Genomic DNA, 25,000 nt, shown 5'->3' on the forward strand with positions numbered 1-25,000 from the left:
CTTCGCCTTTACAGCACGCGGAGAATAAAAGGAATGTTATGGACTCCCTCCCCGCCAATGCTGTGACGCTGCAGCTTCATTGCTGTTCCTCACAGTGTGCACAGCCTAACCCTGAGCCTCACGGCCTCACCTAACCACACACACTCGCCTCTGTAGCCTGGGCGGGACAACACTTGCTGCCTTTACGGCGCCAGTACAACAGTGAAATAAAAAGAGTATAAAAAGTTAAGGGAGGGTTGGAGGACAGTATCGAGCGCCGCCTCTATAAAAACTTGGGAGAACACAAACATAATAGGGTAGCGCTGTTATGTTGACATTTGGAATGTAGCTCTTGGTACTTTCTGGAAGGAGCAAATGTCAGGTGAAGGAAGGCATTTTGTCATCTCATGTTTTTTTTTCTTTATTTGCTTTTTTTTTTTTTATTCTTTCACGTCGTCTTATAAGGTAGTGTTCTGTATTCTCTCTCTCTCTCTCTCTCTCTCTCTCTCTCTCTCTCTCTCTCTCTCTCTCTCTCTCTCTCTCTCTCTCTCTCTCTCTCTCTCTCTCTCTCTCTCTCTCTCTCTCTTTGCCATTTTCCTGGACTGTCTTTCACTTCACTCCTACGATTTCTACTTCCCCTTGTTTCCACTTCCCTGTTCTCCCTGTCGTTACTTCCTCCTGCCCTTCCTTCCGTTTCACTTCCCCTCACCTTCCCTCATCCATCACCACATCCACTTGCTTCTTCTCACTTTTCACTTTGTTCCTTTATCTTCTTTACTACTTTTCCTCACTTCTCATAATGTAACCTTCTCTCATTCACTTCCCCTCTCCTCTGTTGCCTCCTCTTCCTCCTCATAGTCCCTACTCTCCTCTCTGAAGACTTACGCGCCTCCCTCCCCTTCTCTACTCCTCCCAAGCGTCACCTCTGAATCCTCCCCCTCCTCTCGTCTTCATGCTGAATCCTTCCCTCTTGTCCTGACAAACTATCTCCTTCCAGTCCCAAAGTCTCCTTAGGATACTTCTCGAACCTCCTCACTCTTTTCCTTTCTCTCTCTCTCTCTCTCTCTCTCTCTCTCTCTCTCTCTCTCTCTCTCTCTCTCTCTCTCTCTCTCTCTCTCTCTCTCTCTCTCTCTCTCTCTCTCTCTCTCTCTCTCTCTCTCTCTCTCTCTCTCTCTCTCTCTCTCTCTCTCTCTCTCTCTCTCCTTGTCATCCCTCATTTATACTTACTTTCTTGCTTTCTTTCTCACTCTTCCGGTCTTCCTTTCTCTTCCTCTCTTTCTCTTCTTACTGTCTTGTCTTTCTTTCCATGTTTCACTCTCCTTTCGTTTGCACTTCCTTGCCTTATCATCACTTGTCATCTCTCATTCGTGTCTTTTTCTTTTTTTTTATGTTTCCTTTTGTCGTTTTTCTTTCCGTGTCCATTTCGGTGTTCTCTCATTTCTTCCCTGTCTCTGTATTCCTTTCCATCTTTTCATTATTTTATTTTTCCCACCATTCCTCTTAATTTCTCGTCTGTTATCTCCCTTCACTCTTCCTCTCTTTCTTTGTTACATTTTTTTTATGTTATTGTAATTCCTTGCTTTTCATTCTCCAGTTTTTGCTTCTCTTCTGTTGCATTTATATTTGCTCTTCTAGTTTCTTTTCCTCTTTCGTCTTCCTTTCTTCTATTTTACTCTTTTCCTATTTTCGTTTGTCCTCTTTATTTCCTACCTAGCTACGTCTTTTTTTTTTTTCATCCTACCTATCTTTCCTATTCAGCCTCTTTTTTTGTTCCATTTTTGTCATTAGTGTTTCGATGCTTCCTCTACTAACCTAACTTAAGCAAACCTAATTTAATTTTACATTGTTTCCTTTTTCCATCTTGCCTATTCAACCTTTATTTTTTGTTTTACTTTTTCCATTAGGTGTTTCCTCGCTTCCTCCACTAACCTAACCTAACCTAATCTAATCAAATCTAACCTAACCTTTCCTAACCTTACATTTTCTCCTTGTCTCCTTTCCCATCTTGCCTTCTATTTAACTATTTTTGTCTGGTTCACTTTTTTTTCATTAGTGTGTCCTCGCTTCCTCCTTTAAAGTAAGCTAACCTAACCTGATTTTTTTTTTTTTAGCCTTCCCATTTTCCCTTGTATTCAAGTTGTCTTTCTTTTTTTTCTGTTAGTCTCACTTTTTTCATTAGGGTTTCCTCGCTTCGTCCTCTCCATCTTATTCTCTTTTCTGGATCCTCGCTTTCGTCTCTTTTCTCTTATATTAGTTTCTTTCTTATCTTTTTCTTCTGTTTCTTCCTTCCTTGCATTCGTTCCATCTTTTCTTTGCCTTTCCTATTTTGTTTTCTTTCGGATTCGTTTCTTCATTCCTTCCTTTCTCCATCGTCTTAATTTTCTTTCCTTTTCCATCTTTTTTCCTTCTTTTCCTGTGTTCTTTTTCCTTCTATCTTTATTTCTTATTCCTTTCTTCTTCCTTCATTTCTTCCCTGCTTACCATCTCTCCATGCCACCCATATTTGTTTGTTCCTTCCTTTCTTTCTCTATCCCATTTTTCTTTAGCTTTCATTCTTTTCTTCTATCCCTGTGTTCTATTCCTTCATCTTTATTTCTCATTTTCTTCATTCTTCCTTCATTCCATCTCCTTTCTCTCACCGCCACCCATATTCGTTTCTTCCTTTATTCCTTCCCTCTTTACTATTTCTCCTCTTCTTCATCATCCTACTTTTTCTCTGCCCCTTTCTTCTTTTCCATCTTAGCTTTTATTTCTTATTTTTCTTCTCTCACACCTATTCGTTTTTTCTTGCATTTTTCCTTCTCTACTATTTCTCTTCTTATTCACCCTACTTTTTTTCTCTATCCATTTCTTCTTTTCTTTCTTAGCTTTATTCCTCATTTTTCTTCCTCCCTTCCTCTATCCTTCCTTCCTTCACTCCTCCCTTCCCTGCCTTGCGCCCATTCCAATCGTGGGCTCGTGAATCATAATCATTGTAACAAATCCCTGATAATATTGCCGACTCCTTTTAACCGAGGCGAACTTTTTAATGTATTCTCTCTCTCTCGGGTCGCCCTCTCCCCTGCTGGAACCTGTGTTGGGGAGGGGGTAGTGGGTAGTGAGAGAAGGGAGGGAAAGAGATTAGGGCAGTACCTTCAGTCTCTCTCTCTCTCTCTCTCTCTCTCTCTCTCTCTCTCTCTCTCTCTCTCTCTCTCTCTCTCTCTCTCTCACTACTGCAGCGTCTCCTTCATGCAAATGCTAGTCGGTCCTCAGATGTACATGGCTTTCCGCACATTCCTCCTCGCCTCCGCCGTCTACCTACCTATCCATTTCTAATTCCTACATCTCCTCCTCTTTATTTTCTTTATACGTACCCTCCTTTTCCCTTCCTACTTCCTCTTCTTCCTCTTCCTCCTCATTCATTTTGCTTTCCTCAGTGAGCTTCGTTCCTTTTCAGGTTTCCCTTCATCCTCCTCCGAGCTTTTCCATCTTTTTTTCTTATTTTTTTTTCCTTCTTCACCTTCCTTCCTTCCTTTCTTCCTTCTTGCCAACATTTCTTTCGATTTCAGTTATATCTTCATCCTCCGAGTTTTTAGATCATGCTCGTTATTTCCTTCATCATTTCTTTTCTTTCCTTTCTTCTCTCCTTATTCCTTATTTCTATCCTGTATCCTTTCCATCTGAAATATTTTACTTATCCTCTCCGTTTCACTTATTCCCTTATCCCTAAACATTTTCTCGTGTTTGTTGTTGATTCTTCCTCCTCCTCCTCGTCCTCCTCCTCCTCCTGCTCCTCCTCTTGGCCCGCGCCTAGCCTCCGCCGGGTCCTGATCATCGGAGTTACTTCGTGGGATTAACAAAGACTTAGGAAAAGAGTCCCGGATGGGGATCAAGGGTCGCGCCGCACAGGGAACATCGCTACGACTAAGACCTTCAAGACTGTACTCGTATAAACCCTGTTCCCGCTCTCTCTCTCTCTCTCTCTCTCTCTCTCTCTCTCTCTCTCTCTCTCTCTCTCTCTCTCGTGCAAGCATACTCCAAACGACATTATTCCACTTATAAATTATTAATCAATGCCAAGAGCTGTGTGTGTGTGTGTATGTGTGTGTGTGTGTGTGTGTGTGTGTGCTTACGTGCGCATCTTCGACACCTCAGAGATACTGCCATGTAGCGATGATTAGCTTTCCATTTAGTTTCCTTTAGCATATGTCTTCCTCCTCCTCCTCCTCCTCCTCCTCCTCCTCCTCCTCCTCCTCCTCCTCCTCCTCCTCCTCCTCCTCCTCCTCCTCCTGATCCTCGCCGCATCACTCAGTAGGGGCGACAGGAAGAGGAGCGTGTCGGGTGGCTTATCTTGGAAGTGAGGGAAGACTGAGAGCACACTTACTCTCAAGAATTAGAAGACGAGTAGAGGGTGTGAGCGGCCTGGAGGCGTGGCGGTGTCAGGTGGCAGCAGAGGCGCCCTGACACTATAGCACCTGCTCGTGTGTTTTTGACTCGAGAGCTTTCGTGGGATCAGCAAAAAAAGTGACTCGCTTGGTTCGTGAGGGAAGCGATTCAAGTTCTGGTGTATTGAGTTACAGCGACACTTAGACGCTGTCAAGATGGTATCGGGAATGTTTATCAGCGTAACTCCTTTGAAAGGTGAGACGCCTCTGATTTGCTGCCTAGCCGATGTATGGAGAGGCGAGCTTAAGTAATGTTAGCTTCGGTATGCAAGGAAGACGAGTCGTGGCACGCGACGGGCTGGAATAATATATATATTTTTCCAAGGGGGGACAGCTCTGGAACGCAGCGTAAAGAAACTTATCAGTCATATTCAACGATGAAATTTGCATGAGAAATGGATCTGTGTGTCGGAGCGTGAATGGATTTGCCCAGCTGAATGCGAGATGGCCCAATACCACCGGCATATCTCCGTCTGCCTCTCTGGGGGCCTGGAATCCTAAATATGAGTCGCCTCCAGTCTTACCGCTAGCCCTGACGTCACCACCATCGCCACCACCACCACCACCACCACCACCACCATTACCATCCTTACCTCACCTGGTGCCGCGGCGTGACTCTTGTTGTGGTGCGGTGTTGTGTTGCTTTGTGGTGCATGGTGTTGAGCTGCGGTCCTTAAGGGTTATGTTGTTTGATGATAGTTCGTTGCATGGTGTTGGCGATGGTATTGTTATGGTGTTGCTGTGTTGTGGAGATGGTGTTGTGTTGGCGGCGTACTGTGTTGTGGCGCTGGGGTCATGCTGTGTTTTTGTTGTGTTGCAGGTCGAGCGTTACACCATCGTCCCATCCTTATGTTACCGTCCATGTGTTGCTGCGTCACCTTAGCGTTCATCCGTACTCTTCTTTGCTGTGGTGTGTGTGTGTGTGTGTGTGTGTGTGTGTGTGTGTGTGTGTGTGTGTGTGTATGCGGCGCGCTCGCATTTGCGTGCGTGTGTGCATGCGTGTACATGCGTGTGTGCGTGCGTGCACAGCATCAACACACTTGTACTGAGTCCACAACACGACCTCGATTTGGAAAGTAAATAAGTACTCCAACCCCACATGAGAGAGAGAGAGAGAGAGAGAGAGAGAGAGAGAGAGAGAGAGAGAGAGAGAGAGAGAGACTCACCATTTTCCAGCAAGATGGCCTCACTTCTGTGTCACTCAGAAACACGATTTATCTCATGGCTGCGTCGTATTTTAACACAAGTAATAATAACACTACTAACACAGTACTGACGCATCGCTCAACACACTCCCATCCCTCCCTCCCTCCACTTCCGTGCCCTGCCTTGCTCTACCTTACCCTGCACACCGCCCACACCCCTCCAAAACCCCATTTCAACGATAACGTGTTGGGTAACTTTTCAACAAGCATCGTTATATCACAGCACAGCACAGCACGACGCGGCACAGCACAGCACGGTGGGCAGCTGCCAGTGTGACGGGAAGTGAACGCAATACATCATTGTTTTAACTTACACAACACACACACACACACACACACACACACACACACACACACACACACACACACACACACACACACACACACACAGTCCTGCAGCTGACCAGAAGTATTGCCAAAGTTATATAGTCACGCATCGGATTGTGTTAATCAACGAATGAAAATGTTTTATAGGAAATTTATCGTGCTTTACGCAGGCCGCTAGTTGGTCGCTGGGCCCTGGACAGATTTATGCGCTATGCACCTCAACTGAATATCCATTACGTTATGTTCATTAAAAAAATAAAAAGCTGTACATATGTTGTAAAGAAAATTAACTAAAATTTGTGCGTGTGTAATTGAATGTGGAATCAGTGCCTGGACTCGGAATACACAGGTGGGAAAAATAAAATAAATAGAAAAAATACATGCCAAAAAGGAATCACAGTATATTATATAAACAGATTATTAAACTTCATACAAGAGCATGAACGATGCTAAATCTTGACAATTATTACCAACACTGCACGGATTTGAAAATACGAAGGATTGAATGTATTAGAAACTAACTAAATATATACAAAAAATAAATAGACCTTTTGGAAGAGAGAGTGGGTGGGAGATGAGTAGGAGAGAGAGGTTGGGAGGATGGGGGCAGAGGAGAGAAAAGGGGTGCGGGGGTAGGGGGAGCTGACACGACGTTGAGTAAGGCAGGGAACACGGCGGCAAACTGCAAATGGCAACACAATGCACCAACGATAAAGATAAACAAAACGTCACGGGTAACGGAGCGCAGTCACAGGGCATTACCGTAACATAAACAACGGAGGCTAGTCAAGCGCAACGCACCAACGCCAAATAATATAGAGAAAAAAAAAACAAGAACAATGAAATAAAATGAAATAAAACAACAACAACAACAACAACAACAACAACAACAATAACAATAACAACAACAGCAAAACGAACGTAACACTGGAATGATGACTAAACACTTAAAAAGATAGTAAAGTACAGGGTATATAAGGTCCGCACTGCCACTAAAATATATAGAATTGGTGCAGTATAGAGCTACACGAGTTGTGGTGGTGGTGGTGGTGGTGGTGGTAGTAGTGGTGGTGGTGGTGGTGGTGGTGTCTTCAAAGATCTCTCACCTTGTAGTTTCTTTAAGACACACTGGAGGCGTCATAACCTAACTTTTCTCTCACTATTCTTCTCACTCCTCTTCCTCCTCCTCAACCTCTTCCTCTTCCTCCTCCTCCTCCTCCTCCTCCTCCTCCTCCTCCTCCTCCTCCTCCTCCTCCTCCTCATTTTCCATTCCTTTTGTTCTCTCAGTTCCTATTATGATTACTTTTGCATTCTCGTGTTTATTTTTTCACTCAGTTCTTTTCTTCTTTCTCATCCTGCCTGTCTTTTTCTCTGGTTTCATCTTTGTTAGCGTTGGTATAGTTACCGTGTTGTTGTTGTTTCTCTTGTTTTTTCATCATCATCATCATCATCATCTTCTTTTTCTTCTGCTTAATCTTCTTCTTCTTCTTCTTCTTCTTCTTCTTCTTCTTCTTCTTCTTCTTCTCCTCCTCCTCCTCCTCCTCCTCCTCCTCCTCCTCCTCCTCCTCCTCCTCCTCCTCCTCCTCGTCGTTTTCGTTGTCGTCGTCGTCATCGTCGTCGTCGTCCTTCCAGTAAGTTTTCGACACTGTCCCGCATAAGAGACTAATCAGTAAAGTAAAAACTCGCGGCATAGCCAGAAACACCCAGAAATGGCTTGGAGATTGGCTCTCTGACAGAAAGCAACGTGTTATCAATGGAAAAGAGTCAGAGTGGCACAACTTAAATAGTGGCGTTTCTCAATGCTCTGTATTAGGATTAGTACTTTTTTACGATATACATAAATTATATTGATGAAGGGAACAATTACAAAATAAGTAAGTTCACGGACAAAACCAAAATAATGAGTAAAGTAACGCCAACGTTATAATATCAGGAACTATAGTGTGACCTCAACAAACTATCATGCTGGGCAGAAAATGGCAAATGAAATTTAATATAGAAAAGTTTAGTCCTAAACATCGGGAATAACAACGTTCCGGTAGAATATGTAATGAATAATGTGCCTCTGGCAATGAAAAAGATCTTAGTGTTGTGGTGACTAAAAGATCTTACCGAGTCAGCATTGCACGGAAATAGTGAAGACGGGAAACAAATTAGTAGGGTTCATTGAAAGAACCTTTGAATTTAAATCAGAAAAGATTATACTTGCTTTATATAACTCAGTGGTGCATCCTTAGTTAGAACAATGTGTGCAGTTCTGGTCACCATATTACAAAAAATGACATCGAAAAAGATACAGCGTAGAGTTACTAAAATTATTTCAAGATTGAGAAATAAGCCGTATAAAGAATGACTTCAAGGATGAGAGACTTGATTGAAGTTTTCAAATTTTTTAAAGAATATAACAACCTTGACGTTAATAAGTATTTTACCATTGATTATTCTAACATAACAAGGAATAATGGATATAAGATTACATCCAAACGCTTGAAATCCTACGAGGTCAAACACTTTTCTTTAACAGAATTGTTAATATCTAGAATAAGCTTCCTTTAGAAATTGTAAACAGCAATTCCATTGCATCAGTCAAAAATAAAATTGAAAATTATTCAACAGTTAATCCCCCCACCCTCAGCTAGTTTCCTTTTTGTCCGAATAATTACACACTTAATTCCTAACGATATTTTTGTTTTGTGTATTTTTCTTTCAGAGTTCTCCGTAGAGTGAATAGTAGAATTTCCTTTCATCGTTTTCTGTGAAAATTCCATGTCAATTTTTCCACACTGCATGGTACTTTTCTCGGCTATTTTCCATGCCAACGAAAGCTGAAGGGAATGGTGGTGGGAGGACGTTCTCCTGTGCTGTCCTGTCTCTCTTCCCTGTAGCTAGTTAGCAGTTAACAAGCAGCCTTGAAAGGACTAAAAGATCCTCCTCCTCCTCCTCCTCCTCCTCCTCCTTAATCTCCTTCTTTTTGAAGTTTTATTTGCCTTGTTCTTACTTTTCTTCAAACTATTCTTCTCACTTGTGCATATCCTCTCTAGCCCTCCTTCTTTCCCTCCGTTCCTCCGTACCTGCTCAATCCGTCTGTAAGCCTCTCTCCCGTCTCCTTCCCTTCGCCTTCTCTTCTTCCCCTCAGCAATAACAGTCAAGAAGTTGTCCTGGAAGGCATTTTTACCTGGGACAAGTTTCAAAAGTAAACACACGAAGCAAACCCAAACTTTGGAGCTGCAACGTTGGTGTGAATTATCTAGACCGGGGCTATGTTGGTGCTGGTAGTGGTAGTGGTAGTGGTAGTGGTGGTGGTGGTGGTGGTGGTGGTGTTGGTAGTGGTAATGGTAGTGGTGGTGGTGGTGGTGGTTAACTGTGAGGGATGAGAGGGAAAGGGGAGTGTCACAGGCAGGCAGGACAGGGCAGTGATGGGACAGAAGGGATCAATTTGCCAAACATTCCCTCTCATTCATAACCCTATATCCATCAACGCTCCCTTTTTCATCCCTGTATATCCCCTTCGGCCTGGTGGTGCACGGCTGTTTGCTCTCTCTCTCTCTCTCTCTCTCTCTCTCTCTCTCTCTCTCTCTCTCTCTCTCTCTCTCTCTCTCTCTCTCTCTCTCTCTCTCTCTCTCTCTCTCTCTCTCTCTCTCTCTCTCTCTCTCTCTCTCTCTCTCTCTCTCTCTCTCTCTCTCTCTCTCTCTCTCTCTCTCTCTCTCTCTCTCTCTCTCTCTCTCTCTCTCTCTCTCTCTCTCTCTCTCTCTCTCTCTCTCTCTCCTGTTTTCATTTTTCATCCCTTATTTTAGTCTCATTTCCTTTCCTCTTTCCCTACTCGTCTCCTTTTCATGTGCTCCTCTTCCTCGTTCCTCTCCCTTCTCCCTTTTCTCCCTTACTTCCTTCCTTTTACTTTCCCTTCCACTCCTTGTCATAAGCATTTCAGTCACTCCATTCCCCTTCCTATTTATTTTATTTGGTGAACCCTCTCCCTTTCTCTCTATGCATCTGTGTATACGTATTTCCAGTTTCAAGTCAGCTGCAGTCTCTTCCCTTCCTCGCCTCTGTGTTGCCATTTCATTTCCCTTCCTTGGCCACCTTCACTGACTGTCACCCACACGTGTATCTCGGTCTCGTCTTGCTCCTGGCTCTCCTCCTCGCTTCTACCCAGACAGGCAGTGACAAGGTGGTGGCGGAGAGCTCGGGTCAGTCTTAGGTGTGGTGGTGGTGGCGGTGTTGGTGTTTGGTGCGTGGTGTTGGGTTGTCTATCTCCATGAGGCGTAACCCTTCTCAGTTCCGGAGATTTGTTCGTGTCTGTGGCTGTTCCCGTGCGTGGTGTGTTTGTTTTCCTTTTTTTTTTTTTTTGTGTGGTTGTATGTATGTATGTATGTCTGCCTGCCTTCATTCCTTTCTTGTCTGTCATTTTGTCTGGCTTCGTTCTTCTCTGTTTCTCTATTTTTTTTTTTTTTTAGTTTTGTGTGTTCCAGTCTCTGCGTGTGTCACCTGGTCTGTCATTGCTCTTATTTTTTTCCTATATATATATACTCGGATATATTTCTCTTTTTGTCTGACTTAGTGGCTGTTTGCTTTTGCTTTTCTCTACATCTCTCTCTGTGTTGAACTGTTCTGTTTGTAACCCCTTTGTCTGCATGTGTTGACACCACCACCACCACCACCACCACAACAACAACAACAACAACAACAACAACAGCAACAGCAACAACAACAACGTCAAGAACAATAAAAGCAATAACAGCAATGACGATAAGAACAACAACAACAACAACAACAACAACAAAAACAACAAAGCACCACCACCACCAACAACAGCAGCGCTCCAGGAACTAGTACGTGTTGGCCGAGCAAGGCATCACCAGCAAGACTTTGAGTCAATACCGGTGAGTGTGTATCAAACTTTGGGTCTGTGGCAGGACAATGCTCACCTGTATATCACGGCCAGCCAGGTAACACGCGCCCACCGACAACCCGCACCATAAATAATAGCTCCCAGTGTGTATGTGTATGTGGGTGGGTGGGTGTGTGAGTGTGGGTGGGGTAGGTGTACCTGAGCGACACACACGCCTTCTCCAATAGAGCACGGGTCGATCCAGGGCGTGGAGGAGAGTGTTTCCCACGCCAGGTGACATTGTAATCCCGCTAGTGTCACTCCGCCATCCTCTCATGCCGTCTCCCTTACGCTCCACTGTGCCTCGCCTTCTCACACACCAGACACTGACCACATCTCACCACAGCCCCATCCAACAATATGACACAAAATCACACTAAACCTGACTATATTTCTCCGTAACCCTATGTGACACCAGGCTACCAGGATCACACCAAGAGAAACAAAACCACGTCAAATCCCACCAATGATGTACTGGACCACACCACACCACCCAAGAATATACCCCAATACACCAAGTAATATCGCAATACACCGTCACAGTACACAAAGCAGCAAACCGGAAAGAAACCGCTACAGTGACATACCAGCATAGAGCCACGCCTCACTCAAGCGGGTGTACCTCAAGGGTCAACAGGTGTAACTAATAAGGACTAACAGGTGTGTCCTCGTAGTTGGTAAGAGTGATGTCTGTGGCGTCGGTGAGTAAGGGTGTGGCACAGTAGCCTTGGTAAAACCCTCGCTGCTTTCCCAGAAGTCGTGGAGCAACAGTGAAAGTAACTGTGTCTTGATATTGCCAGTTTTAAGAACGACACTGAGAATTTACATGATTTATTGAACGTAGAGATCTTGTTCTTGTTGCTTATATTATTGTTTAGGGACGATGGCTGGTCTTCCTATTGCTGTTGCTTTCGTTTTCATTGATTGCATTAATGTTATTGTCTTTGCTGCTGTTAGTATTGATTCTATCGTTGTCGATTTTGGTGTAGGTGTTCCTGCCGCTGTGGCTTCCTGATGTAATTCAAAAATGCTTTGAAATTAATTGTAAGTTACATACCGTTACATATAAGGATTTGGGGTCCCCTAGTGGTTAATTAAAGGTGTTCAGAGAGGGGAGCGGAGAGAGAGAGAGAGAGAGAGAGAGAGAGAGAGAGAGAGAGAGAGAGAGAGAGAGACAGACGCATATTCACACGCACAAGCAGACGCGCGCGCGTGCACACAAGCGCGCGCACACACACACACACACACACACACACACACACACACACACACACACACACACACACACACACACACGACTCACAATCGAGAGGGCCGGGTTCGAGTCCCGGGGCAGCGAGGCAGATGGGCAAGTCTCTTAATATGTGGCCCCTGTTCACCTAACAGTAAATAGGTACGAGATTTAATTCGAGGGGTTGTAGCCTCGCTTTCCTGGTGTGTGGAGTGTGTTGTGGTCTCAATCCTACCCGAAGATCGGTCTATGAGCTCTGAGCTCGCTCCGTAATGGGGAAGACTGGCTGGGTGACCAGCAGATAACCGAGGTGAATCACACACACACACACACACACACACACACACACACACACACACACACACACACAGGACATAATTTTGATCGTGAACGTAAGACCCACTTTGTATGCGGAGATTAATGCACTTTCACATCTTTATGAACGCCTCGGGAACGTTCGTAAACCCTGCAGCGGGAGGAGAGCGGCCAGCAATAACGTCAGCTTTTATTTTTACTATTTTACCGCACACTGAAGGCAATAAAGGAAGAATCCGTGTAATGCTTAATAAGGGAAGCTTCAATATCTTGCTATTGGTGTGGAGTGTGAGCCAGCCAGCCAGCCAGCCATCCAGCCAACCAGCTAGCCAGCCAGCTAGATATCCAGCCAGCTAGCCAGTCAGCCAGTTAGTCAATCAGTCAGTCAGTTAGTTAGTCAGTCAGTCAGTCAGTCATTCAGTCAGTTTGTCAGTCAGCCCACTTATAAAGCCTGAGCGAAGCAGGCAAGGCGCGTGTCCCCAGACGGATATGCTCGCAGCGACCCGTGACAAATATAAAACAAAGAATAAGTGATTTCTTGAAAAGGTTAGGAGGCGGTGGGTGTGTCCAGCAAGGATTTAAGAAAGCACTTTTAATTCCATTTTTATTTATATATTTCGCCACTAATGAATGTTTCTAGAAATGTTAGTGTGTGCGCCAGTCTGGTCATCGTGTGTGGACTGGAGTTCTATATCATTCATGTTTTTTCTTTCCTTTTTTATGACTTTTGAATGTTTGAGAGACAACGCGCGCCCACGACATTTCATCTCCAACTGATCAAGAAATGAAGGCCATTGATCGAGGCGCTCTGGCCCAGGGGAGGCCCCGTGAAGCGTCTTGGGTCCCCGACGCGTGCACATGCAGGTGACGCCTCTTCACCCGTCGCTGCCCCCTCACTCCTCCGCACCGCCTCAGCCACTGACAGGCCACTCTATGACGGCCTCCTCCTGACATCTTGATGCATGGGAAAGAATTGTGTTTGTGTGTGTGTGTGTGTGTGTGTGTGTGTGTGTGTGTGTGTGTGTGTGTGTGTGTGTGCACTGTGCGTGTATGCGTGAGTTGAAGTGATGGACAAAAAAGAGACAAAAAAAGTGTAAGGAAAAAACTTCTCGACAAGAACTTATTCGTCTTTTTCACGGAATAATAGCGAACTGGTGTTTGTTTCAGAGTTAAGCTACACACTACTCACGCTGGCAACCAACATTTCTATCCCCCTCAGAAGAATGTGTTGCTTTCGGTCGATTGTGGTTACTCTTAGTTCTCGTAAGATCATGCACTTTTTAATCATAAAGGGCTATAGATATTACTGACGCACTGTAGGGCACCACACAGTATGGCGCTTACCTTATGAAGATTGAGGGACTTGCTTGCTTAGGTTAGGTTAGGTTAGTCTAGGGTCTTCATTCTGAGGCGTGAGAGGCTAGAGTCTTTTCATGGTATTTGAGAGTCCTGGGATATACTCGTGGAAAGAGACATGATGTCGCTGGGTTTGCTGGCCAAGATGTGAATGTGGGAGGTATGTGTCTGGGAGTGTGGGTGTGTATTTATGAAGGCATGATATTGTTGGGTAGGTTAGGTGGAGGAGGCGTCTGGAAATGTATGGGTATGGTGGAGTGGTGTAATGAATGGTGGGACTGAAAGACTAGGAGATACATGATTGTGGCTAGGTTCTGTGTTGTTTTAGAAATTTTTCACCAGATTCCTCCTCCACATCCTTCTCCTCGTCCTCAATCTCCTCCTTCTCCTCTTCCTGCTCCTGCTCCTCCTCCTGCTTTTGCTCCTGCTCCTGCTCCTGCTCCTGCTCCTCCTCCTCCTCCTCCTCCTCCTCCTCCTCCTCCTCCTCCTCCTCCTCCTCCTCCTCCTCCTCCTCCTCCTCCTCCTCCTCTTCTTCTTCTCAGAGATGATTAGCGCCAAGCAGTTGCCTTTCCCGTAATGCTCATCCGCTTTACTGGTTTCGCCTCGATAAGGCTGCCGCTCATCTCTTTTCCCGGAATATTACTTTTCATTGGTATTATCGTAACCAAGGCTCAATCCGCCGCGTCCCTGGCCGGTGTGGATCATTATGGCCAATACATCAGCTGTTTTAGTTTTACCTTCGAGAATGACATCTGGTCCAGCTCATATGACTTCTCCTTTGTCTCACCTGCCATTACCAAGTGCAGGGAACACAATAACACGGTGATTACTGCTCGACTCCTTTACTTATCTAGTCATCATTGGTAATGTAAAAATGGCAGGTACCAATGAACCAAGCTGTTTCATTTCTCTCCCTTTGTGTTGTGAATAATTAAAGTGTGGAATGTTTCAGCTGTATAGGTCACCAAAAGTAAGATTATGGGCGAAAGAATTTTCTCAAATGTCTAGTCTGTAATTTGAATTCGGGTTATTTTCATTTATTTATCTGCCCGAATCATACCCTCTCAAAGGTTAGAATCCGTGATCATTTCTTTATTTGCTATTGAACCTACGTAGATATGTCATGTGGGAATCCGGGTACGAGGCGTTTGTGGAGAGCGAGTGACAGACCTTGTGCATTGGGGACGAGTGCAGATGAAGGGCAGGGCGAGTGTGGACCGTGCTCAGGCACGTACTGCTATGAATGGAAGAACAATAATGTTGTGCTTACAGATTTTGGTGAGCTGAGTGGCGACACAACTGAGACAAGCCGCTGGTGTTGCTTCATCGCCCCTCTCGTAACACCAGGAGGAGGTTGCAAAGAGTGTCTCACATGACGCTCCCTACCACCACCTCCTTCCTCCCTCGCTTTTGATGTCCAATCCACCCCTCACATCCACTCCCATGAGGCTCCCTTGCCCTGGCTTCCTCTCCCCCTTGGGTCACCCGCACACCTGCCAGAGACAGTATCGCCGTAAATTAAGATATTAAGATGATCGGGAAGACTTGGGCGCGGCCTTTTAGCAGAGTGATGAGGTCAGGGGAGGTAAATCATTGGTTCAAAGCTCTCGGCCACGTCAGTGTGTGTGTGTGTGTGTGTGTGTGTGTGTGTGTGTGTGTGTGTGTGTGTGTGTGTGTGTGTGTAAAATCGTGGAATCATAGCGTCATTCGCCCTCATCCTGCTACGTTTAGAAGTAGTGTGGGGGAAGGAAGGGATGGAGGAAAGAAGGATAGGAATGGAGCGGAAGATGGCGTAACATCCACCTCCTCCTCCTTCTTCTTCTTCTTCTTCTCCTTCTCCTTCTCCTTTTCCTTCTCCTTCTCCTCCCCCTCCTCTCCTCCTCCTCCTCCTCCTCCTCCTCCTCCTCCTCCTCCTCCTCCTCCTCCTCCTCCTCCTCCTTCGTGCAGCCTGTGCCCAAGATTTCAGTGCGTGTTTCTTAGTCAGAGGATCGTTTCTCTCTCTCTCTCTCTCTCTCTCTCTCTCTCTCTCTCTCTCTCTCTCTCTCTCTCTCTCTCTCTCTCTCTCTCTCTCTCTCTCTCTCTCTCTCTCTCTCTCTCTCCCCTTACACCTGTGAACATTTGGAAAAGTTTACATTTTGTTGTCGCAGGTGGAGGCGAGTGGACCAATATGCCCCGTGTTCATTTTCTTTATTTGTCTCAGGTGTTAGGGGCACCATTATGAGAGTGTTGCGCAGGTACAGTACGTACGTCGGGGGCGGGAGGAATGGCGGTGCGTGGGCTGGACGGGAGGAATGGTGATGTTTAGGGTGCTCGTCTTGCCGTGAGTGACATACGGCCTCCACCTGTCTAAGTGTGTCCCACGCCCTTCCTCTTACTGGCAGGTTAATGGAAAGGTATGCGGTCACACAGGTAGACGGAGAGGTAAACATGCAGGTAGAAGGTGGATGGAGAGTTAGACCGGCAGGAAGATAGATAGACGTTAATGAAGACAGATAAGTTGATGTATAGATAGACAGAAGTGGTTGTTAAGAAAGGTTTGCAGTACACACACACACACACACACACACACACACACACACACACACACACACACACACACACACACACACACACACACACACACACACACACACACAGTAAAACAAATACGCCAGAAGGCAAGATGCAAGAGCTAAGCATTATTCTCAATGATTCATTCTCTTTCTGGTAAATTCTGGACTCCCTCCTCGTTTCTGTATTTCCCTCTTCTTGTGACTTGAGCTACTTCAAAATGGAGGTTTTGAGACACTAATCCTCTGAGTTTGGATTGTTCTTTTGACCGTTGTTTTGGTGCTGGCATCTCAGAGAGGATTTGTATTTTTTTGTATAATCATTCTATTTGTTTATTTTGCTTATTATTAATTGTTCTTTTCCTTGGCCATGAAAAATCCATAGATATGCATACAATTAAGTAGTTAAGGAAAGTGAATACACACACACACACACACACACACACACACACACACACACACACACACACACAGAGGACACACGAAATTATATCACCACCACCACCACCACTACAGAAAGTTGAGCGGAGTGGGCGCCGCGGCTGAAGTTATGTGGGCAATATTCCCCGCTGCTGTATGGCAAATTTTGGACAACACTTCGCCAAGGTCGTGTTTGATAGCGCGTCATCCTGCGTTTGTGTCCGCTGCTCATGAACAGGCGAGCGCTGCGTCACAGTTTATCTTGTTCCGGAGTTATTTTCACCCTATTTGCCTGATCTTATTTGTTCAGGTGACTGCCGCCGGGAACACGTCGAATAAAACACGATGTTTACTGAGGTTTGAGGTGGTTGTGTGTGTGTGTGTGTGTGTGTGTGTGTGTGTGTGTGTGTGTGTGTGTGTGTGTGTGTGTGCGTGTAATTAACCACGGTCGTCTGCTGGTCACCCAGTCAGTCTTCCCCATTACGGAGCGAGCTCAGAGCTCATAGACCGATCTTCGGGTAGGACTGAGACCACAACACACTCCACACACTGGGAAAGCGAGGCCACAACCCCTCGAGTTACATCCCGTACCTATTTACTGCTAGGTGAACAGGGGCTACACATTATGAGGCTTGCCCATTTGCCTCGCCGCCTCCGGGACTCGAACCCGGACCCTCTCGATTGTGTGTGTGTGTGTGTGTGTGTGTGTGTGTGTGTGTGTGTGTGTGTGTGTTATGTGTATATTTGTATTAACTTAACTATGTTTACGTATTTGCCTTATACATGACCTAAATTCCACAGAGATTCCACTTCCCTTATTCGTATTTTATTCTGTTTATTTCATGTTTTTTATCACTTCTTTTCTCTCTCTCACCCGTTTTATTCTGTATTTCTATTGAGTGTAGCTGTTATTTTTTTTATATGCATTATTGAGACGATTTCCCTTCCCCAACTTCTCGTGTTTCCTTAAATGGGGATCAACAAAGAAATGGAAGGGAGAGTGACGCTAAAAAATGGGTGAAGGTGAGGCGAGACCGTACAGGTGACGGTAACAAGTGGATGTTTGATAAGTTATAGCTTGGTCTCTCTCTCTCTCTCTCTCTCTCTCTCTCTCTCTCTCTCTCTCTCTCTCTCTCTCTCTCTCTCTCACTGACAAAACCTTCCTTTGTGTGTGTGTGTGTGTGTGTGTGTGTGTGTGTGTGTGTGTGTGTGTGTTTTTCCTTATGTAGTACGCAGTTTTAAGGTCACTGGTGTGTTTCATGATCGTCCTCGTTTTCTCATTTGTTTATAGTAGGAACAATTCCCCTTTTTTCGAGAGCTTATAATCCGTATGCAATATTTTGAGGCAAAATTTCCCAAATGGATGCTGATAGAGTCAAAAGCTTGATTTATATGCAAAATTGGTACGTTAAACGGTGGGATCTCGTGAGCAAGAGGAGGAGGAGGAGGAGGAGGAGGAGGACGAGGAGGAGGAGACGCAAGAAGAAGAAGAGGAAGAGGAGGAAACACCCTGGTATGTACTTAGTCTTTAAAATTCCCTCAAAACAAAATCGCAAACTTCTTCCGGTGTGGAATGGCCAAACCGACTCCTTACCCAGTTTCTTAACTCTGTCTTAACTCCACCTTAAGTTTACCCCTGAAAACGCTTTGTCTTGGCGGCGAAGACGAGGCGAGAGGGAAAAAGGAACAGATAAGAAGAGGGAGAGGTCTAGTAGGTGAAGGTGCAGGAAGAAGAGGAGGAAGAGGAGGCGAAGTAGCAGGTGGTAGGACGCAGAAGTGATATGGGAGGGACGTTAGGGTCAAGAAAAGGAAGAAAGCCAAGGTTTTACTACTGGGAGGAAGGAAAGCAGGAAGAATGAGAAATAAAAGCAACAACAACAGTAACGAAGATGAGGAGAGGGAAAGAAGAAGGAGACGAAGACTAGAAAGGTCATACAGAAGGATGGTAGATTTTATGGGAGTGGAGGGAAGGAGACGTTGTTCTTTAGTGGGTGGGACGGAAGGGAGGATAGAGGGAGGTGTTATGAGGGAGACAAAAAAGGAGACACGTGGGACCACTTCCATACCACACTCTTCTCCTCCTCCTCCTCCTCCTCCTCCTCCTCCTTCTTCTTCTCCTCCTCCTCCTCCTCCTCCTCCTCCTCCTCCTCCTCCTCCTCCTCCTCCTCCTCCTCCTCCTCCTCCTCCTCCTCCTCCTTCTCCTCGTCATCTTCTTCCTCTCTTTATTTCTGCTTTTCCTCCTCTGTTCCTTCCACCTCTTTTCGATACTCCTTCGTATGTAAAAAATCTCCGGATGTTTCATAGGAAGAGAAGGAGAAGGAGGAAAGGGAAGAGGAAGAGAAGATAAAAGAAAAGTTGAAGAAAGCAGAGAGGAGGAGAGGATGACAAAGACGGAGACAGAGACAGAGACAGAGACAGAGACAGAGACAGAGACAGGAGTGAGGACCAAACTCAGACACCACAACGTAGACAGACCATGACAAACACTCTGCCCTCCATGCACCAGCCGACCTCAGCCCCCAGCCCTTCGTCCCCAAGCCCCACCACAACACAGCACCCCTCAGCAACCACCAGCACCCACCGGGACTCCCCAGCACTCATCCCCAACTCCCCCAGGTCCCCAGAACCCCTGAGACTGGTGGCAACAGGGAAAAAGCAAATGTGATCTTAAATTTTACTGAGAACAAAAGTTGGATATTGGTAAGACTGGAAACAGCAAGACTCGCTGGAAGATGAAAGGCATGTACTCGTATGGAATGAGTGTCTAGCATGACCTCCACACCACCTCCTACACTCCCTGCTGCTACTCGGACTGCTGACGAAGGCTTCCTGTACTCGTAGAAGGCGGCGACGGAGGGGTGTGATGCATGGTGTTGATGCTTAAGACCTCGCAGGCAATACATGATTCTTTGGGCAAGAGGAGGAAGGAAAATGTTTTTTGGGGGTAAAAAAATATGGGGAAAAAAAGGGATGCTCCAATACAGAGGCTGCAATACATTAGTCTTTATTGTCGACCGTTCATTACGAGCTGGTGTATTTTTCCCGGCCTGCCTGTGTTCTCTTTTTTTCTTCTCTCTCTCTCTCTCTCTCTCTCTCTCTCTCTCTCTCTCTCTCTCTCTCTCTCTCTCTCTCTCTCTCTCTCTCTCTCTCTCTCTCTCTCTCTCTCTCTCTCCATAAGGGTTGGTGGAGACTTTATTTTATATTTTGGAGGAAACTAAGGTACATCGGTTGTATATATATAGTACGTTGGCAAGACAGGAGGAGAAGGAGGAGGAGGAGGAGGAGGAGGAGGAGGACATGGAGAAGGTTTAGGTAGTCTCTGTTATGTATATGCATGGAGGAGGAGGAGGAGGAGGAGGAGTGTTCGGCCTCATATCTAAACCCAAGTGTTATTTTAGCGCACACAAGATAACAACGAGATCGAAACTGCGCCCTATTTCAGAGGAACTTGATTTTGCGACGCGGGAGCAGAACCATCGTCAGCTATGTGTGTGTGTGGGGGGGGGGGGGGTGGCTGGTGTATGTGTGTGTGTGTGTGTGTGTGTGTGTGTGTGTGTGTGTATGTGTATGTGTATGTGTGGTTCAGTGTTGTTTTATTTGTTTACAGTAAATGTGTAAAAAAAGTTTAGATTCAGACTAACACACATTGTTCATAACACTCTCTCTCTCTCTCTCTCTCTCTCTCTCTCTCTCTCTCTCTCTCTCTCTCTCTCTCTCTCTCTCTCTTTCTCTGCGCCACGCTATTAACCCATGGGGGAGCTTTGGTTTGGAACACCCCTGGAAAGACGTTGTTCATCCCGGTGGTAATTGCATCAAGGAGCCTCAAGGGCGGGGAAGGGGACGGACGAGGCGGGGCGGGGCCAGTTGAGGCGGGGCTTGTGACACTTCGAGATTATAGTCGTAACTCGAAGGTGAGGGAGGAAAGGTAGGTGGCTGTAATGGTAAAAAGAAGAAGAAGAAGGAGAGAGAGAGAGAGAGAGAGAGAGAGAGAGAGAGAGAGAGAGAGAGAGAGAGAGAGAGAGAGAGAGAGAGGGCTATGGGTAAGAGAGAGCGCATATCCACATATACACGTTGTGAACTCATACGGAACAGAAAACGATGTATATTTTGTCATCAATCTCAGTTTGGTATACACAGGAGAGGGGGCGTTAGGGCGACACACTGGACACCCACACTACTATCTCTATCTCTCCCCCCTTCCCTCTCCCTCTCCCCTCACTCTTCCCCACCCCAGCCCTTCCCTTTTACTCATTCCACCGATCTGCCACTCATCGTAACCCTTTCCCATCCTTGTTTTTGACACGTATCTTCTACCTCTCCCCATCACCTCTTCTAGCATTGCCCTTATTTGCCATACTCTTGTCCACACTACCGCCCCTTTCTCCCCTTCCTCTCCTCTTTCCCGTCATTTCCCATCACCCTTTCCCTTTTACCATCTTATATTAACCTTTTCCTATCCCTGTTTTGACTTTTTTTTTCCTGCCCTACCCTTCCCCATCACCTCCTTTGACAGTGCTCTTCCTTGCCTTACTACTGTCTCCCCTTCCTCTCCCGTCTCCGGTCATTTCCTCTCACCTCTTTCCTTTTACCATCTTATATTAAAGTTTTTTATCCCTGTTTTGACATTTTTTCCTGCCCTACGTTACCCCATTACTTCTGTTGACAGCTTTCCCTTCTTGTTTTATTTCTGCCCACGCCATCGCCCTTCTTACTCCCTTCTCACTCCCTTCCCCGCCTTCCAACGCCCCCGCTTCTCTCAGCCCCGCCCTTTTTGACACCCAAGAGCGCCTCATCACTCGCTCAAAATATCATTAAAACTTTCCTTCCAACCTCAATATCATCTAGTACCACCACCACCACTACCACCACCATCACCATCTTCTCGCCCTCTTCTTCTTCTCCCTTCTCCTCCTCGCCCTATTCCTCCTCTTCCTCCTTCTCTTTCATCCGTGTTCTCTCTATCATTCTTCCCATTTGACAAGTATCTCTCTCTCTCTCTCTCTCTCTCTCTCTCTCTCTCTCTCTCTCTCTCTCTCTCTCTCTCTCTCTCTCTCTCATCACCTGTTTCTTCCCCTCCCGTCATCCTTCTCCTCTTATCACATCCTCCTTCGTCACCAGTCCCCCTTTTTTCTCACTCTTTCTCTCTCTCCTTCCCTTCCCTTCCTCTCATATGACGCACTCTTTCCCCCATCTTTCTTTTTCCATTCCTTTCCTTGCCCCACTTCGTCCCTCTCCCCCTCCCCCCAAACTCTTCATCTGTCTCGCTTCGTGGTTTCGGAACGCAGGGCTCGAGTCAAAGTTTGGTGGTTCATTGCCGCGAAGTCTTGGCGTGAATGAAAGTGACTGACACACACACATACACACACAGGGTGATTGTGCATGCGGTGTACGTATCCTGGGTTGAATTTATACCTCGTTTGAGCTCATGGGGTTTCTAAGTGTGAAGAAAAGAAGAAAGAAGAAAGGAAAGAAGAAGAGCAATTGAGAGTGATTGAAAGAGTATGAAGAAATTAAACTGGGAGAGAGAGAGAGAGAGAGAGAGAGAGAGAGATTGATAATGACTTTTATCCATCGACATTAGTTATCATTGTAACATGGAATTTCATAAAATATAAATAATGACTAAAATCCTCAAGAGCTTTATAAAATATTGAGAGAGAGAGAGAGAGAGAGAGAGAGAGAGAGAGAGAGAGAGAGAGAGAGAGAGAGAGAGAGAAATCAGCAGTACCTCATGTTCAATTCACAAGTTGAACCTAACCATCAGAATTAATAATCACTCTCATCTGGGCAATTAATAAGAGAGAGAGTGGTTAGAGATTGCGTTCTTTCCTCCACGCAGGCAGGTCAGCTTCCCCTTAAGTTTTCCTCATAAAGAAGACCTTCACCTAACCCTCGACCCTTGCTGTCTTCCTGCGGCGGTGTGGTGGCGATTGGACCATAAACATACTGCTAGGACTCACTCGCTCACTCACTCACTCACTCACTCATTCATTCACTCACTCACTCACTCACTCACTCACTCACTCACTCACTCACTCACTCTTTCATTCACTTGATCGTCACCATTTAGTTTATAATTTTCACTTTTACATTATCATTTTTTTATTGTCAATTATTTTTCTGTTTATTATTTTTTATCTTATTTTAATACTCTAATCTCTTCTCTTTTGAATAGTTTTTTTTTCAGCTCAGAAAATACATAGTTATTATCTCTCTCTCTCTCTCTCTCTCTCTCTCTCTCTCTCTCTCTCTCTCTCTCTCTCTCTCTCTCTCTCTCTCTCTCTCTGTTCATTCAATACTCTTACAATACTACTCTGAGCCTTCGCACAGCTTGACCGTGCACAACAGCAAAAGAAAAGGATAAGACAGTTTTATACTAGTGTTGTAAATCTTTCTGTACCATTGACGAAAGTAATCACCTATTCTCTCTCTTTTATATCTTTTTCTTTCTCTCTCTTTTCCTGTGTATGCGTGCTGGTATTTCCTTCACAGAGCGCTGAATATTTAATAACAAACGCAACAGTGAATGGTGAACAGAGACACTAGGCAGTGGGAAAAAACTGTGCCCTCCACACACACACACACACGCACACACACAGGGAGCGGTGGCGTAGTGGATAAGGTGGTGAGCGTGGGATCGAGCAGACGTCTACGCGTAGGTTCGAATCCCACCACACACCGCTTTGAAGCTATGTCATTTCTCGAGTGATTTAATATTACCTACATATCACCTTGACACCCAGGTTCTAGGTGATATGGGCCCTAATATGGGTACCACTATAAATAAAATTGCATGCGCCACTGATGGGCGGAAGCCGATCAGCGCTTCCCACGTGTACTCTTCAAGTATGCCTACAGATGCTATAGTGACAGTCCATAACATAAGATACACACACACACACATGCACGCACGCACGCACGCACGCACGCACGCACGCACGCACGCACACACACACACACACACACACACACACACACACACACACACACACACACACACACACACACACACACACACTCACCACGTAGTGTAGTGGTTAACACGCAGCGAGGCAAATGGGCAAGCCTCTTAATGTGTGGCCCCTGTTCACCTAGCAGTAAATAGGTACGGGATGTAACTCGAGGGGTTGTGGCCTCGCTTTCCCGGTGTGTGTTGTGTATGATGTGGTCTCAGTCCTACCCGAAGATCGGTCTATGAGGTCTATCGTAATGGGGAAGACTGGCTGGGTGACCAGCAGACGACCGAGGTGAATTACACACACATACCGCGGCACAATTCACACTGCTGCCTATCACACCAGCCCCCTGAACCTTTACTTTTCGCTAAGTGTTCGCTTTAAGTGTGAAATATTTGCCCCGGTCGTGGCAGTTTAATATTTTTTCCCCGTATTTCCATATCACAGGGGTATTTTGAACATTGCATATTGCCGTTTCCTGTTTTGGGATGCAAAGTGCGTTAATTAACATACATTTTACGTTAACTTTCACTACGTTCAGTGCGCTGTATTTTCCGGCCAGCTGACAGGCATACAAGGAACATGAAAAAGGGATGTCTAGGAATGAATGTATGAAATGGATAGCATGTGATGGGGTGTATGGGGTGGGTGATGCGGCCACTCATGAAGCTCTCCTGCTGTAAAAGGGTGATGGGATAATGGGAGAGGATGGGGATGATGGTGATGGGGCCCTGATTTCCTTTTTTTTTTTTCATTCTTTCTATTCCATTCTCTCTCTCTCTCTCTCTCTCTCTCTCTCTCTCTCTCTCTCTCTCTCTCTCTCTCTCTCTCTCTCTCTCTCTCTCTCTCTCTCTCATTGTCCTTTTACTTTCATCTAATTTTCCTTTTATTTTACGCAATGTACATATTCTACTCGGTTTTTTTCCCTGTATTTTCCTCCTTTCACTCATTTCACTCCCCTCTTTTCCTTTCTCCACTCACCTCCATCCTCTTTCTCTCCTTCCTGTTTCTCTTTGTTTATTCCGTTTTCCAGTCGTCTATTTTTCCATAACTTTATTCCATTTTCCTTTTGTCCACTTATTTTTCCCTAATTTTTCCTCTCCACTTCCTTCTCTTCTCTTTACTTATTTCCTGCCTCACTCTTTCCACACTTAGGGCAAGACACTCTGAAATAAAGTAGTGACAGTTATGAAGTGTTTTATCTCTGCCTGTCTCTTTCTTTGTCTGTCTGTTTCTCTGTCTGCCTGTCTCTCTCTCTCTCTCTCTCTCTCTCTCTCTCTCTCTCTCTCTCTCTCTCTCTCTCTCTCTCTCTCAGTTCCAGACAACTTATTTTTATGGGTTTTTTTTCAG

General features: G+C 45.5%; 1 protein-coding gene across 5 annotated transcripts in view; it reads right to left on the reverse strand.

Moving 5' to 3' along the window:
• Window positions 1-25,000, reverse strand: part of LOC123508392 (irregular chiasm C-roughest protein-like) — a 114,856-nt gene that overhangs the window by 60,083 nt on the left and 29,773 nt on the right. For 3 of the 5 annotated variants that reach the window (XM_045262105.1, XM_045262107.1, XM_045262106.1), the window contains exon 3: window positions 14,996-15,218. The exons of the other annotated variants lie outside the window; for them this stretch is intronic. In XM_045262105.1, coding sequence (XP_045118040.1) covers window positions 14,996-15,052 — 57 coding nt within the window. In that variant the 5' untranslated portion in view covers window positions 15,053-15,218. The remainder of the gene's footprint in view (window positions 1-14,995; window positions 15,219-25,000) is intronic. 5 annotated transcript variants of the gene reach the window in all.

This window comes from Portunus trituberculatus, chromosome 24 (genome assembly GCF_017591435.1).
Source record: "Portunus trituberculatus isolate SZX2019 chromosome 24, ASM1759143v1, whole genome shotgun sequence".
NCBI classification, from domain to species: domain Eukaryota; kingdom Metazoa; phylum Arthropoda; class Malacostraca; order Decapoda; family Portunidae; genus Portunus; species Portunus trituberculatus.